The sequence below is a fragment of the Colletotrichum chrysophilum genome (genome assembly GCF_026319265.1).
Source record: "Colletotrichum chrysophilum strain AFK26 chromosome Unknown scaffold_222, whole genome shotgun sequence".
In the NCBI taxonomy this organism is placed as follows: domain Eukaryota; kingdom Fungi; phylum Ascomycota; class Sordariomycetes; order Glomerellales; family Glomerellaceae; genus Colletotrichum; species Colletotrichum chrysophilum.
The window spans coordinates 45,510-59,488 of NW_026517509.1; the positions used below are offsets into that span (position 1 = coordinate 45,510).

At 56.2% G+C, this 13,979-nt stretch overlaps 6 protein-coding genes across 6 annotated transcripts; 2 read left to right on the plus strand and 4 right to left on the minus strand.

The window, feature by feature from the left end:
• Positions 1 to 183: 183 nt before the first annotated feature.
• Positions 184 to 542, minus strand: COL26b_013341 (uncharacterized protein; the record flags this gene model as incomplete). The annotated part of the gene is made up of 3 exons (XM_053185960.1): positions 184 to 234; positions 255 to 413; positions 480 to 542. The coding sequence occupies 3 exons, from the start codon at positions 540 to 542 to the stop codon at positions 184 to 186; spliced, it is 273 nt and encodes a 90-aa protein (XP_053030099.1).
• Positions 543 to 875: 333 nt separating this feature from the next.
• Positions 876 to 2,564, minus strand: COL26b_013342 (uncharacterized protein; the record flags this gene model as incomplete). Its single annotated transcript, XM_053185961.1, has 1 exon — positions 876 to 2,564. One exon carries the CDS (start codon positions 2,562 to 2,564, stop codon positions 876 to 878), a length of 1,689 nt encoding a protein of 562 aa, XP_053030100.1.
• A 785-nt stretch (positions 2,565 to 3,349) lies between these two features.
• Positions 3,350 to 6,861, minus strand: COL26b_013343 (uncharacterized protein; the record flags this gene model as incomplete). Its single annotated transcript, XM_053185962.1, has 3 exons — positions 3,350 to 5,986; positions 6,043 to 6,527; positions 6,585 to 6,861. 3 exons carry the CDS (start codon positions 6,859 to 6,861, stop codon positions 3,350 to 3,352), a joined length of 3,399 nt encoding a protein of 1,132 aa, XP_053030101.1.
• A 604-nt stretch (positions 6,862 to 7,465) lies between these two features.
• Positions 7,466 to 9,612, plus strand: COL26b_013344 (uncharacterized protein; the record flags this gene model as incomplete). The annotated part of the gene is made up of 3 exons (XM_053185963.1): positions 7,466 to 7,568; positions 7,669 to 8,898; positions 8,951 to 9,612. 3 exons carry the CDS (start codon positions 7,466 to 7,468, stop codon positions 9,610 to 9,612), a joined length of 1,995 nt encoding a protein of 664 aa, XP_053030102.1.
• An 867-nt stretch (positions 9,613 to 10,479) lies between these two features.
• COL26b_013345 (uncharacterized protein) lies at positions 10,480 to 12,277 on the plus strand (the record flags this gene model as incomplete). Its single annotated transcript, XM_053185964.1, has 4 exons — positions 10,480 to 10,656; positions 10,723 to 10,758; positions 10,974 to 11,331; positions 11,385 to 12,277. 4 exons carry the CDS (start codon positions 10,480 to 10,482, stop codon positions 12,275 to 12,277), a joined length of 1,464 nt encoding a protein of 487 aa, XP_053030103.1.
• Positions 12,278 to 12,811: 534 nt separating this feature from the next.
• Positions 12,812 to 13,362, minus strand: COL26b_013346 (uncharacterized protein; the record flags this gene model as incomplete). The annotated part of the gene is made up of 2 exons (XM_053185965.1): positions 12,812 to 12,818; positions 12,896 to 13,362. 2 exons carry the CDS (start codon positions 13,360 to 13,362, stop codon positions 12,812 to 12,814), a joined length of 474 nt encoding a protein of 157 aa, XP_053030104.1.
• Positions 13,363 to 13,979: the final 617 nt, after the last annotated feature.

The following is a 13,979-nucleotide window of genomic DNA, read 5'->3' on the forward strand; positions in this document are numbered from 1 at the left end:
TCTAAAACCGGCCTGTTGTCTAGGAAAACCTGAAACCGAGCCAACTTCCCAACCTCCTCGCCTTCCGTAACGAGATGAGCGAGCGCAGATGCCGGAATCGTGATTGTTTGGTTTTCCGGGTCACCCTTGGCTCTGTACGATATTTTGACAGTGAACCAGACCTTATTATCTACCTTATCTGAATTAAGGCGTGAGATCCAGCTCTTGAGGAGGCATGAGGGGAGCAGAGACAACCTACCAAAGGTGACAGGCACATGCTTCATGTACGAGAGAGCACTGAAGGCGGGCACAAAGCTTTGCTGGATCTCTTCGATTCCGTGGAGAATAGGGTTGTTGGCGAACTGCAGCTGTGCGCCCTTCGCGAAGATCTTGGGGTGTTCCGTGATGTCCAGAGAGTCAAACGCCACGAAGTTCTGCGTAACATCAATTAGCTTTCCGGTCACTTTTGATTACCACAAGGTCCATGCGGTTTGACAGACATTCAAGAGCCACGCCTCAACTTCATGTCGCGTGTTTGGCAGCGTCGATGGAACAGCACTCATGTTGATGAAGCAAGCTCGGGTGATGAAGCAAGCTCGGGTGATGAAGCAAAATTAAACACGAGATCTGGTAAGAAAGTGAATGAGCTTGTTTTTTCTAATGTGTAGGTACTCCTTTTATACTGTAGCAGGCGCACCTGTCTCTATGCGTGGTTGACACCATCTTCCCGCAGCAGTCAGCTTACAAATAACTCTGATTGGAATCCTTCCAGAGTGGGCTGCGCGATCCTTTCAGCCCTGTCCCCTCCTAGCTTAGAAATCCGAACCCCCCAATAGTTCCCTCCCAACATCCACCTGCCGACATTATTTCAATGGCGTCAACAGAACGCCCGATGATTAGTGTGCTGACGCGGATTTAGCCGGCCCGTCAACTAGGACCTCCCCGGGTAACGGGATCTTGGCCAGTCCTCTGGCCCAATCCAACGCCAGAATAGGCGCCGTTTCCGCGTCCCTCGACCATCGCAGCGTCTTGACGAGGTTTCCCAGACGGCGCACTGCGTGGCGGTTGCAGGTGATGGTGGTGTAGCCTGTCTTCCAGCCGAACAAGAAGGACGAACAGTTCGTCTCGTTCAAGGTCGGCTCTACTGCGAGTGCCACCTTCGGCAACGTGCCTTTGGCGATTTCGTCCTGGACATGTGGTCTGCGGAAGTCCTCGACAATGCGGATTGGTAGTTGGAGATCTGCTGGTACGGGATGGCACGAGTATTTCTCCAGTTGGGCGATGAGCTTCTTTCGACGCTCTTCTGTTGCCGGGGTATCCTTTTCCGACAATGGCCAGCCGTCTTGCTTGAGGACGCGTGCGAGGAATGACATTTTGTCATCCTGCTTCCCTCGTAGGGTTTCCTGGCCCAGAAGGATTTCTAACCTTGCAACTTCGTCTTCGGTGGAAGCGTCATAGACCATGCGCAGACATGTCTCTGCAGCCTCGCGGGTGCAGACAAGGGTGTGACCTCGCAAGATGGGGTAGAGGGAGTTTCCAAGTCTTGGTCCATGCTCGGCCTCGTCGGTGACATCTTCGAGGATCTTGGGACGCCATTTCCTCTGGGAGCCGTGATTATGGCAAATGTCGGTGGTTAAAGCAACGAAAATGGAGGTGTCTATGTTGAGAGTTGGTGTCAATGGCGGCGGGTTGATCGAGCTCCCAAGATCCAGCAGGTTCGTTATAGCAGTTTCCAGGGGTGGAGGAGCGTGATGTGTTGTCTCGGCACACTCGATAACTAGAGAAATCTGGTCATCCCCTAAACTCTGCACCCCTCGGAGAAACCTGTCGATAGCCGGCTGGCGACCACTATAGATGTTTGGTAGAACCATCCGAATGCGATGACTGTAGCCTCCGTGAATCTCTCGGGCTGCAACTAAAAGTGACTTCACAGACTTGAGGATTTCGATCTGTGTTTCGTCGTCGTCGATGACTTCTTGCAACTCGGGATCGTCATCCTCGTCATCTGGTTCGTCCCAAGGGAAATCTGCCTCGGCCATCTGCACAAGCAGGCCCCTTTCCGTGGTGCTGAGAACCCTCAACCACTCATGGCCATTGTCTACTATGGCACTCACGAAGACTGAGCTTTGGCCAGAGGCGTCGGTCTTGCTGTATGGCACGGCATAGCGGAACCATGTCACCGAGCGACACTTCTTGATGGCCACCCAATGGTTCTCATAGGACGACAGCTCGCCTTCGAGGAGCCTGAAGTCGCGGTGAAGAGCCCCTTCGGCCTCGGGCTCTTTCGGCGGCTGTCTCGTGCGTTGCAGAAGCGCTTCTGCTCGGGTTTTCTGGTTTGAATTTGACTGCCAGAACGTGCTGAAGCCGGGGATGTATGCGTGCCAGTGGTTGTTAACCTTTTCGGCCTCTTTTTCGACGGCAGATCGGAGCAGGTCCAGCTCTGCGCAGAGCACTGTGCTGCGGTTGAGAATGTCTTCGGCTGCCATAACAAAGCTTTCGTCGATATCTGAGGTTGCTAGATGCGACGGCCTGCCATCTGAGACGCGACCGTCCTGGTGATCTGGCTGAAGCTGGATGCCATGCATTTTGACTGTTGTAATTAAACTCCAAAAATATGGAAGCGTGAGATGTTCGTATTCGTGCTTCCCGGAGGCCTTGTAACGCCTCAACCGACTCAGCAGTAGCTATTTGCTTGATAATTTCGCATGCAAGGCTCCTTGAGGTGGGTCGTCTAAGTTCAAGTCGTCTTTTCGGGGTGCAAAAGGTTGGAATCCACCGGAGAGGTTGGGGGCAGGTCGGGCGGGTTCGCGTCGTTGTCACGATGTGGATGAGTCATGATATGGTGAAAACTGCCAATTCTTTCTTTGGGTGTTGTAGAAGGCTTCAAAATTCGTCTACAGCTGGGTAAATATATAGTGAAGCAGGAGCGATCGTTGGGAAATCCAGATGATGTGAGTCTTCGGAATGTTCGATGCGGACGATGCATGTGTCAACGGAGCATGACGATGATGACCGTTGAAGCCTGGAGTGGGACACCCATGGAATAGTGGACCCCGAAGGCATATAGCGAGTGGTTTAATTGGATGGTGGAGGTGATCCGTACGGTTCGAGCACAGATCTTTGTTATTGGGCACCGTGAGGGCAGGATGACATAATCCGGGAAGCCTTACGTCAGCCATCCTCGACTTTCACGATTGCCTCACTTCAATCAGGCAGGGACCAACACCACATCTCGGCTGACTATGCGAATGGCATCGAAAATAACAGGATCATTATCGTCATCATTAAATCTGTCTAAAAAAATACAACACCTTGGTTCCCGGTGTACACCAATGGTATATGGCTCGCTTATGCTGCTTCCATGCAATTTCTATGCAACGCTTGCAATCGACCACGACTCAACAACATCGGCAAGCGTCTGGTCGCTCCCCACATTACCTGGGAACACGACGTAAGGCACTCCGCGATGCCTGCTCGTTTCCTCGTCGCACCTCCACAACGGCACGCCCGGGGCGGCTTGGCCCAGGATGCGCGCTCTCCTCATCTTCAATCCCTTTGTCGCAGCGTCGGATGATGTGATGCCACCCTTGGCAATCAGATAACGCGGCCTGACGTCAATCTTCTCGACCAGCTGTACGAGCGCACGAGCGACCTTGGATCCGATCTGGAGCGAGCTCAGGGCATCGTGACCCTTGATGAGCTCTCGGGACGTCATGACGAGCACATCCTCGCCCGCGCTCAGCTTCTTGGTGGTTTCCGTGGCTGCAGCCTCGACGACCTTCTCAGCTGCCTCGTCAGATGCGACCAGATCAGCTACGTCCAGCTCGATCACGGCTAGCTTGTCGCCCCGTCTCTCCCGGAGGACCTTCAGCTGGGCTGTCGTCTTCGGCACGTAGGACCCAGCGACGATCAGTCCACCCGGCTGCTTGGGCTCGGTGACCGACACGCCAAGGTCAGCCATGGTCAGCGGCGGAATACCTGTGATGCCGAGACGCGACGACACAAAGGCAGCGCCGGTACGGAACAGGTATCGCCTTCCGCTCTTGTTAGCCTCGAGCAGTCCTGCCACGAAGACGTGCATATCAGACTCCGCAGCGGCGTTGACGATGACGACCGTGTTGGATCCTGCAGCCGCTGAGAGCAGCTTCTTCGCGACGCCAGCAGGCCCACCGAGACGGATATCGTCGAGGGTCACCGACAGGAAAGAAGACTCGTCAAACCGATGACCACACTTCTCCAGGATGTACTTGCGGAGGTTCGAGTTCTTGTATCCAAAGGTGGCATCCTGCGCGAACGGTGTGTGGCTGGCAGGCACGAGAACATCGCCCTCCTTGACGTAGTGAACGTCGTTGATGGTCAATCGCCCACCCTGGAAGAAGAAGGGTGTCACGACCCACGCATCAAACTTGCCCAACGCCTCCTCAGCGGCCTCTGGCTCCTCCGGAAGATGGCCACGAAGAGTAGAGTCGCCTCTGAGCACAATCTCGAAAGCCTTGCCGGCCTTCTCGGCAGCCTTCTTCACGTTTTGGCAGATCTCAAGGATCAACTGGCGCGCCTCGGCGGAAGGAAGAGCGCGCGAGTTGGTCAGAATGAAGAAGCCCTTGGGGTTGAGGCTGAACTCGTAATCCAGGGTCGCAGCATCCCAAACAGTCAACACGTCAATGTCGTTGCAGGTCTGCGTGCCTGTTGGGTCGTCATCCAGTGCGATAAGTACGGGGACTTCGCCGTTGTTGACAACCTTCTGGGTCGAGCTGATGACGTCGTCTGAGTACTCGGCGGGCAAAGCGTCGAGTGTCTTTTGGGCTGGCAGAGCCTCGTCTTGGTCAACGACCGGCGAGGCAGCGGCATCGCTCTTGTTTTCCTGCTTGGGTCCAGCGTTACCAGACACAGAGATGCCGGTCAGCTCCCATAGCCTCACAACGCCAGCATCAGATTCCTTCGTCCAGCCATGAGCAGCGCCGGAGAGATACAGAGTGTGGGCGGCGGACGAGATCGGGGCGAAGTAGGTAAGGCGCTTCGCCTCGTCAAGCACAATACCGAGATCCTTGACGAAGATTGCCAAGGCAGAGTGCGGTGTCCAATCGGCATCGAGCATTTGAGGTACCCTGTTCTCAAACATCCAGCTCCAGCCAGCGGCGTTACCCAGGAGGTCGAAGACGCGTCTTGTGTCCAGGCCCAGGCGAGCAGCGAGGGCCATGGCCTCGGCAGCTGCTGCAATGTGAACACCGGCGAGCAATTGGTTGATAAGCTTGACCGAAGATGCAGCTCCAACACCACCCTGGACATGGCAAAGGTTGCTTGAAGTTCCAGTCATGGCCATCAGGGGAGCGTTAACCTTTGAAATGATGGCATCGTCTCCAGAGCAGATAATAGTCAGGGTACCGTTCGCGGCACGAACGACGCCTCCACTGACAGGCGCATCGATCAAGCTGATGCCCTTGCCGAGGTTGGTGAGCTTGCTCTCAAGCTCCCGCACGAATGATGGCGGTACCGTGGAGCTAAGGATAACAATGGCACCATCCGGGAGTACTTCAGCAGCCTTGCCAGATCCAAACAAGGCATCGCCAGCCTGGGCGGCATTCTGGACCATCAGAACCAAGAGGTCGGCGCCCTTTGCGGCATCGGAGGGGCTGCTGGCCTTGGTCGCTTTGCCGCCCGTGGCCACAAACTTGTCAATGGCTGGCTCATAGACGTCGTAGCCGTGGACCGGGAAGCCAGCTCGCAGAAGGGTCCCCGCCATACCCTGACCCATTGCTCCCAGGCCAATCATGCCGATCTTGGAGATCTCCAATGGCGTGCTGCTGGGGGTAAGCTTTTCTTGCGAGGTGCTGACCTGGCCAGCCTGCTCCTTCACGAGTTCCGGGTTTCTGGGGAGGAAGACGCGCACAAGACCCGCATCGTCATCCAAGCCGAGTCCTTGGGCGGCGCCCTGGATGTACAGCTGCTCTGCCGTTGATGCGAGTGGCACTGGGAACTGCAGCGTCCTGGCTGTAGAGACAACGATGCCCTATTTGATTCGTTTAGTTAACCATGCAGAAGCAGGGGGCCAGGGATGATGCTCACCATGTCCTTGACGAAGATGTTAAGAGCGGACAGAGGAGTCCAGTCTCCGTCAAGCATGTGCGGTACGCGGTTCTCGAAAGCCCATGAGTTTCCAGCCGCATTCGTGATGATATTATACACCTCACGGGTGTTGAGGCCAGCCTTTGCAGCGAGACCCATGGCCTCGGAGGCAGCGGCAATATGTGTACCAACTAGGAGTTGGTTGACCATCTTCACCTTACTACCGGCACCTGGCCCGCCGGGAATGATGTACAGCTTCTCCGACATGTCGCGAAGAATCTTGTCTGCGCGCTGCAAGGCTACTGAGGTGCCCGCAGCGAAGATTGTGAGAGTGCCCTCAGCAGCACGCTTGGTTCCTCCCGATACAGGGCCGTCGACGACGAGCACGTCGCTTCGGCCCTTTTTGGCAATGCGATCTGGCAGCGCCTCATGGTACGTCGGAGGCACCGTCGAGCAGAGCAACACGGTCGCATGCTCCGGTAATGCTACAAAAAACAAGTCAATCAAACGCTGCACGGGCTGTGACCAAGGCATTCACTCACTCTCGAGAGCACCCGTCTGATGATTAAAAAGTATGTCATCGATTTGCTGCGCATTCGCAGCCATGCAGACAAGGATGTCGCTGGTCTTAGCGACCTCCCTTGGAGACGACCCAACTGAACCGCCCTGCGCGACGAACTTCTCTGCGCTGGGAGGATACACATCGAAGCCCTGGACTTGGTATTGCGGCTTCTTCACCAGATTGCACGCCATGCCGAAGCCCATGGCCCCAAGGCCGATGAAGCCGACGCGGGTGACGTCGGCGCCGTTGGAAGCCATCTCGAATGAATATTATGTAAACTTGGCTCCTTCGATCCGCGGGCAGAGGGTCATCCGAAAGTCACAGCAACTTTCCCGAGACCGGCAGGAATATTGGAGTCGCAGCGATCTTATACCCTGACTGCATTCCCCAGGATTCGGTCAAGAGTCCGGAAATCAGCGGCCGGGAATGTCGCGCAGCCAGCATACCGCAGCGACAAGGGAACACCACATCCGAGGCCGTCCACATAACTCTCCACACGTCTCGTTGCCGCAGCCGCAACCCCTCTTGTTAGAGGCGAGGCACACGACAGACAGATGGGACGAATAATGGAGCCGGCACTGGGCCACTTGACCAAGTGCAAGCACGAAAGGTCACTAACGGCGCCAACACTTCTCTAGGAAACCAAGAGTGGACGGATTGAGTTTGAGCAGGTGGAGGCTTGGCCACCCCCGCACGGCACGAAGTCCGCCCCGCTTATAAACAAAGGAGATGCACGCTGCCCGGCGAATCTTTTCCCTCTTTTCTCCCCTCGGTCATCTTTCCGCCTGTGCGACTTTGTCCACTCCGTCCACCTTCCTTTCCAAGACCCAGAAATCTGCCCGGACTTCCTCCCTTCGGACCATGAAACGTGCGAGAATCGACGGTCCGGACAAGACCCCGTCCTCGGGGGGCCAAGCCGGCCAGCAAGTCCACATGCCAAAGATCTCCAGGAAGATACGCGCCTGTAAGCTCCGATGCCTCCGATTCACTTCCTCCGAGCTGTGTCTCCCCTGTCTGGCCCTGTCGCCGCGGAAGAAATTAGCTTGCTGATAAGAGAAACACAGGCCAGGAATGCCAAAATCGTAAGATCAAGTGCGGCATTGAGCCCGGCCAGCAGACGTGCGCCCGCTGTTCGCGTCTCGGCCTGCAATGTGTCGTCAACAAGAGTCTCCAGACCCTCCTGGACGGCGAGAATGAGTGGAAGACCAAGATGGAGATGCAGCTGCAAGCTCTCCAAGCCTCCATGATTGAGGTTCAGCGCCACCTCAACATGCCGCCGCTCATGCCCCTCCAGGGCTTTCACGAGGGCGGGGGCATGTCTCAGAGTCCTGTGAACGTCGCTGGGTCACAGAGCAGCCCAGGCACAGGCCCATCGCCAATTCGCCCTCCAGACGTCACGGCGATGACGAGGGAAAACTCACCAGAGATTCCCACCGCACAAGACAATGGTGAAGACCAAGCTATCGTGAGTGCGCCAATGGCTAGCCTCTTCGAAGTGACCAAGCTACGGAACATCCGGAGCGACCCCGGGGCCCGGGCCCACCTTCCGGTGGATCGGACCTCGAAACCCGATTTCTTCGACCAAGGCAAATTTAGCCTCCAAGAGGCGGAGCAGCTTTTCTCCACGTTTCGTGGGACCCTTAACGCCTACTTGTGGGGAGGCATCGCACTCAGACACGAGACCCTCGCGGCTACGCGCTACGCCTCTCCCCTTCTCACTGCGGCTATACTCGCAGTAACCGCCTTACACGCCCAGGACGAAGGCCGTGCCTTTGACACGTGCTATCCCATCTTCCTCGAGCTAGCGAGCCAAGCAGTCTTTGACCGATATCACACGTTGGACGATGTCCGAGGTCTCTGTGTGGGGGCGTTCTTCCTTTCGGACTTGAGCTGGAAGCTGAGTGGCCTGGCCGTTCGGATAGCCACCGAGCTGAACCTCCATCAATTCTGCGCCAAAGCGCTCAACAAGGGGTCATCAGAGTATGTCGAGCATGCAAGGCTATGGTACTTCTTGTATGTATGCGACCACCACTTCAGCATCGCCTATGGAAGGCCGCCAGTCATCAACGAGGACGCCAGCATCGTCAACCATGAGGACTTTTTGAAGCTGCCGGGCATCACGCAGGCAGATCATCGTCTACACAGTCAGGTTGGTGTCTTTATCATTTTGAGTCGCGTTTTCCATACGTTTGGCCCGGACAGGTCAAGACAAGTTGGCAGAGACGAGTTCGTCCAGCTGAAAAAGTTTGATGATGAACTTTGCTTCTGGAAGGCTAAGTGGGAAACTCGCCTAGGTATGTCCCCCCTGGCTTCTTTTGGAAAAGCAATTTACTGACCATCCCCAAGAAGCGGATAAGTTCATCTCCAAGTATCCCGCCAAGGGCGTCATACTTCACTATCATTTCGCTCGTCTCCTATTGTACTCCGTCTGCTTACGCGGCCTGAACGCGTCGAACCCATCAGACCAGTATGCCGTCTGCGACGAGCGCCGCAGCTTCATTAACACCGCCATCACGAGTGCGTCGGCCGCCCTGGAGCTGATCTTGACAGACACGGACATGCGCCGAGCAGTCATCGGCGTACCCCTGTACCTGCTGACCACCATCGCGTACGCCGCTATGTTCCTCATGAAGGTGTACATGCAATGGAAACCAGCCAAGGTGGACATTCGTTACGACAGCGTCGTCGACCTTATTGAACGGATCGTCGTCTTGTTGAAGGAGCAAAGCCGTTGTACCCGCCATGTGGCCCACTACATTGGTCACGGCCTCAACAATATGCTGCAGAAATTCAAGGAGCGAGGTCCGCAGGAGCAATATTACATCGCGAGCGGGCAACAGCCGGGTGCTGTCGGAACCGCCATGCCAGGCCAGCCTGTGCCTCAATGGCCAGAGCAGATGGAGCCGACTGACTGGGAAGGAATTTTCAACGGGGGTATAATGAGTTTCGGCATGCCGGAGCAGTATCAACAGTACGGGCTACTGAGCGACCTGAATTCGGGATTCTAAATGCCGTCATCAATAATAATGAAATCACGATATCCATGAAAAACACCCACTTACACCTCGCTTTTTGGCGTTTCGCATGCAAACATGCCTTCTCGTGATGCCTTGTCCCACGCGATTGACCGCGAGCGGGCAGAAGTCCGCGCGCCGAATGCCTCGGACTAAACACCGCACCACACCCAAACACGGCATTTGGACTGCCGGAACAAAGGCCGCGCTGTCTTGGCCCCCTCACTTGGTGGATCTAGAACACGCGCTGGTGTCACCAACAGCCCAATCACGCCTCCCCGGCCCCAGCATCCACGATCAGGCAGACTAATCCTGCCAAACGCCAGACTATTCGCTCACACCAGGTCCGGAATGGGTTCGCTTCACGTTCGCTTCTGGTTCTAACGCGGGTCCACGAGCGCCTCCCAGGCTCCTCCCCCAACAGTCTACCCCGTGGGGGAATAGGGACGTGTGCCCGGAATACCCCGGGTCCCGCCAGTCGCCAGCACAAGACACACGCCAGACACGACTCGTGTTTTTGACGTTATATATCAGACGTCTCGTTAAGAAGATCTTTTGCCACAGTTCAGCTGAATGGGCCAGGCAAAAGTTTCATCGGTCTTTTTTCGAACCTGCTTTCCCATCCTACCGGATTTTTGGTCGACCAACAACAAACTGCGAGGTCGCATTCTACCAGCGCATTGAACAGACTGCGACCCCTGTTTTGCGCTCCACTTTCCCTCCTTTCCCCAAGGCGGTCTGCCTTTTCGAAGAGGGAGAAACCTTCACCTGTCGCGTCTTCTTTTTTCTTCTCGCGGCTCAATTGATACGATAACAACGACGACGAAAAGCAGCCGCGTTGGACGGAGAGAAGCAGCGACAATGAGCGAGGAGCACGATCGGAAGCAATCCGTCGAGATGAAGGAAGACAAGAACGCCGTCACCGTCGACGCGGACGGCGAGCTTGCGGAGGCGCTGAGGAACTACGTCCCCGGCACGCAGGAGGAGAAGGCTCTGGTCCGCAAGATTGACTTCTACCTGATGCCCATTCTCTGGATTGTAAGAACTTTTTTCTCTTGGAAGAGATTAGTCTTGAGCCGAGCATTCGCTGACCTGTGATGTTAGATGTACATCTTGAATTACGTCGACCGCACAAACATCGTAAGTTACTGTGGCTCTCCCTTGGGTGAAAAGTCACCGGCTGGCATCGAGTGTCGCATGGACCACCGCACCGATGTGGCGAGTCAGCCACTCATGGCGTCTTCCATGCCGAATGTCAACTTCAGTAGATCTACTTCATCAATGTAGCAGACAACTTGAGCCTCTGGGGGATTCTTTCAAATCATGAAGAACACAATGCTGACCCCTATTCATAGGGAAATGCCAAAATCGCAGGCATGCAGAAGGATCTTAGCCTGACCGACGACGGCTACGCCTGGGTCCTATCGATCTTCTTCTTTGGCTACCTCATATGCGAGGTGCCTTCAAACATGATCCTCTCCCGCAGTCGGCCATCTCTCTTCCTGCCGGGAATCATGCTGGTCTGGGGCGCACTCTCAGCTCTCATGTCGGTCTCGAAAAGCTACGGTGCTCTCCTCGGCTTCCGTTTCGTCTTGGGCTGCATTGAATCTGGCTTCTTCCCGGGTGTCCTGTACCTGCTTAGCTGCTGGTACACGAAGGCTGAGCTAGGCAAGCGATTTGCCATCTTCTACACAGCCGCCGTTCTCTCTGGAGGTTAGCCCCCCTAACCACACTCACGAGAGAATCTTCTCGCTAACTCTTCTCAGCTTTCGGCGGTCTCCTCGCCGGCGCAATCACCGCAAACCTCCACGACGCGCACGGCATCGCAGGTTGGCGCTGGCTCTTCATCGTGGAGGGCGTAGCCACCGTCGGCGTCGCCCTCTTCGCCTTCTTCATCCTCCTCGACTACCCCGCCACCGCGAAGCAGCTCACCCCCGCCCAGCGCCAGCTCGCCTCGATCCGCATCATCGCCGACGGCATCGCCTCCGGCGCGCAGAGCACCCAGCGCCTCACGCACTGGCAGGCCTTCGTCGCCGCCGTCTCGGACCCGCGCACCTGGATGTTCCTCATCCTCTTCATGCTCGACGTCGGCGCCGGCACCATCTCCTACTTCATCCCCACCATCGCCCTCACCCTCGGCTACGACACCGTCACCGCGCAGTACATGACCGTGCCCATCTACGCCTTCGCCTCCGTCTGCCTCAACATCGTCGCCTGGTCGTCCGACCGCCACGTCGAGCGCCGCTGGCACGTCGCCGTCCCGCTCGGCGTCGGCTTCGCGTGCGCCGTCGTCTGCGCCGCCGTGCAGACCCCCGTCGTTCGCTACGTCATGATCTGCTTCGTCGCCGCCGGCATCTGGTCCGCCCTGCCCCTCGTGCTGTCCTGGACCAGCGGCACCATCAGCCTGCCCGCCGAGAAGCGCGCCATCGTGCTCGCGCTCGTCAACGCGTTTGGCAACTTCTCGAGCGTGTACGGCAGCCGCATCTGGCCGAGCAAGGACTCGCCGGCGTACCACGTCGGTTTCGGCGTCACGGCTGCGTTCCTTGGTGCGGGCATGATTATTGCCATTTTGATCCCGATTATGATCAAGATGGTCAACTGGAAGGGCACCAAGGCGGAGAGGGAGCTTGCTGTTGCGACGGAGGTGGAGCGGGATTAAAGAGGAAGGAGGGAAGATACCTGGTGTGTTATTTGTTTGGTTTTACGACTAGGATACCTTTTGAGGCTGTGAGCCTATGACGTTTAATGAGTAGCTTTGTGCGCTTTGCCCAGTCACCTGTCTAATGAATGATGTGAGGTGGTGCAACTTGCCTTGATGAAACTGTTTGTTTGTTTGCCACAAAAACTCACAGACGATTCAATTGCCAGCTATCACGGCCACGGGAATTCGCTGTTTCACTGCTGACTGACACAAGATCAAGAAAAATACAGAGTGTAGGAACACAGTGCTTTATTGATGGGAATAGACAAGATTATTATTAAGGTAGCCAACATGGGTTCACCGCCGACTAGTATCGGTGGTGGACTTCCTCTCAAAACCACATGGTAAGAAACCAGTCAAACACGCAAGATTATTTTCTGGGCCGTCCCGTTTGCTTCGGTCCCTCTCCACACACTCCCGACCCGCCGCCAGCGGTATAGACTCACTCCAACACCGTTCAGTAGACGCAGTTGCACTCACATCCTGCCGGAGCTACATTCTAAACAATCGTCAGTACTGGCTTTGAGCTTGATTGCGAAAACCCGGGATGTCAGGGAGGGTAAGGGTGTTACGTACGCCGGGGGAGCGACCGGGGCGGCGGTCTCAGCGGAGCGAGCCGCTTTGGTGATATATACGGTCTCTTTCACGACGATGGCGGGGGCGGCGGGAGTCTCAGCGGCCTGAGCCAACCGGGTGACATATACAGTCTCTTTCTCGACGGCGGGGAGCCGAGGTCGATCAGGCTCCCCGAGTCCGCTCTCGATCGCGGGCGGAGCAGGGCTGTATTGGTCCGGGCTATATTGTTGACGGTATGGCCCTCTCGGTTGTGGATTCTTCTTGGCGGCGAGGTTGGGAAAAAAGATGTCGAAGAAGCCCTGGAGCTTGACCTCATCCTCCTCGGCCCAGTCATTGGTGCCGTTCACATCCCGCCCGTACAGGAAATTTGGCTTGGCAGCAGGGGCCGTGGCGGTCGCGTCATGGGGAACGCGGGCAATGACGCCGACCGTGGCGACGGCCACTGCTATGAGAACGGAAGTCTTCATCGTAAGGAATGGTAATTATCTGGGAAGGTGGAGAGAATGGCAAACGGGAAATGCAGCTGAGAGATGGTGGTTGGTGGTAGAGCAGGCGACATCTGGGACCAGAGGGGGGGAATTTCTATGCTTTTCATAGTTCATGGGAGCATCCGCCAACAGTGAAGGCAACAAACTTCACTGCTTCAACTATAAACCCATGGACGAATGTGACGATCCTCTCGCGCCCCGGAGAAGATGCTGCAACTCGTGAAGGCAAAGCGGCCACGCCTCCGGCACTTTCTTGCTAATCCGGCACTTTGGTTAGGCTTGCCGGCACATGTTTTTGCCATTCCCGAGGCGGAGGGAGGCTTAAGGAAAGGCTCACTTTTCTCGGCTTACCCTTTGAGACGAGGCTGGAGATCAAGCTTTTGGTGTGCGTCTTATTGATGCCAATGTCACGGGCTAGAGCCCGGCCGAGATCTCCGGCTTTGCCGGAGCAGCTACCGAGATCCGGCTCCGCCGGATCCACTATTCTGCCGTAGCACACCGCCTAGCCCCGGTCTGCATCACTGCTGCTAGGCGCCTATCCCTGTAAAGTCCTTTCCTCCTTCTTCAGCTTAGAATAGTCAATCGACGGCACCTCT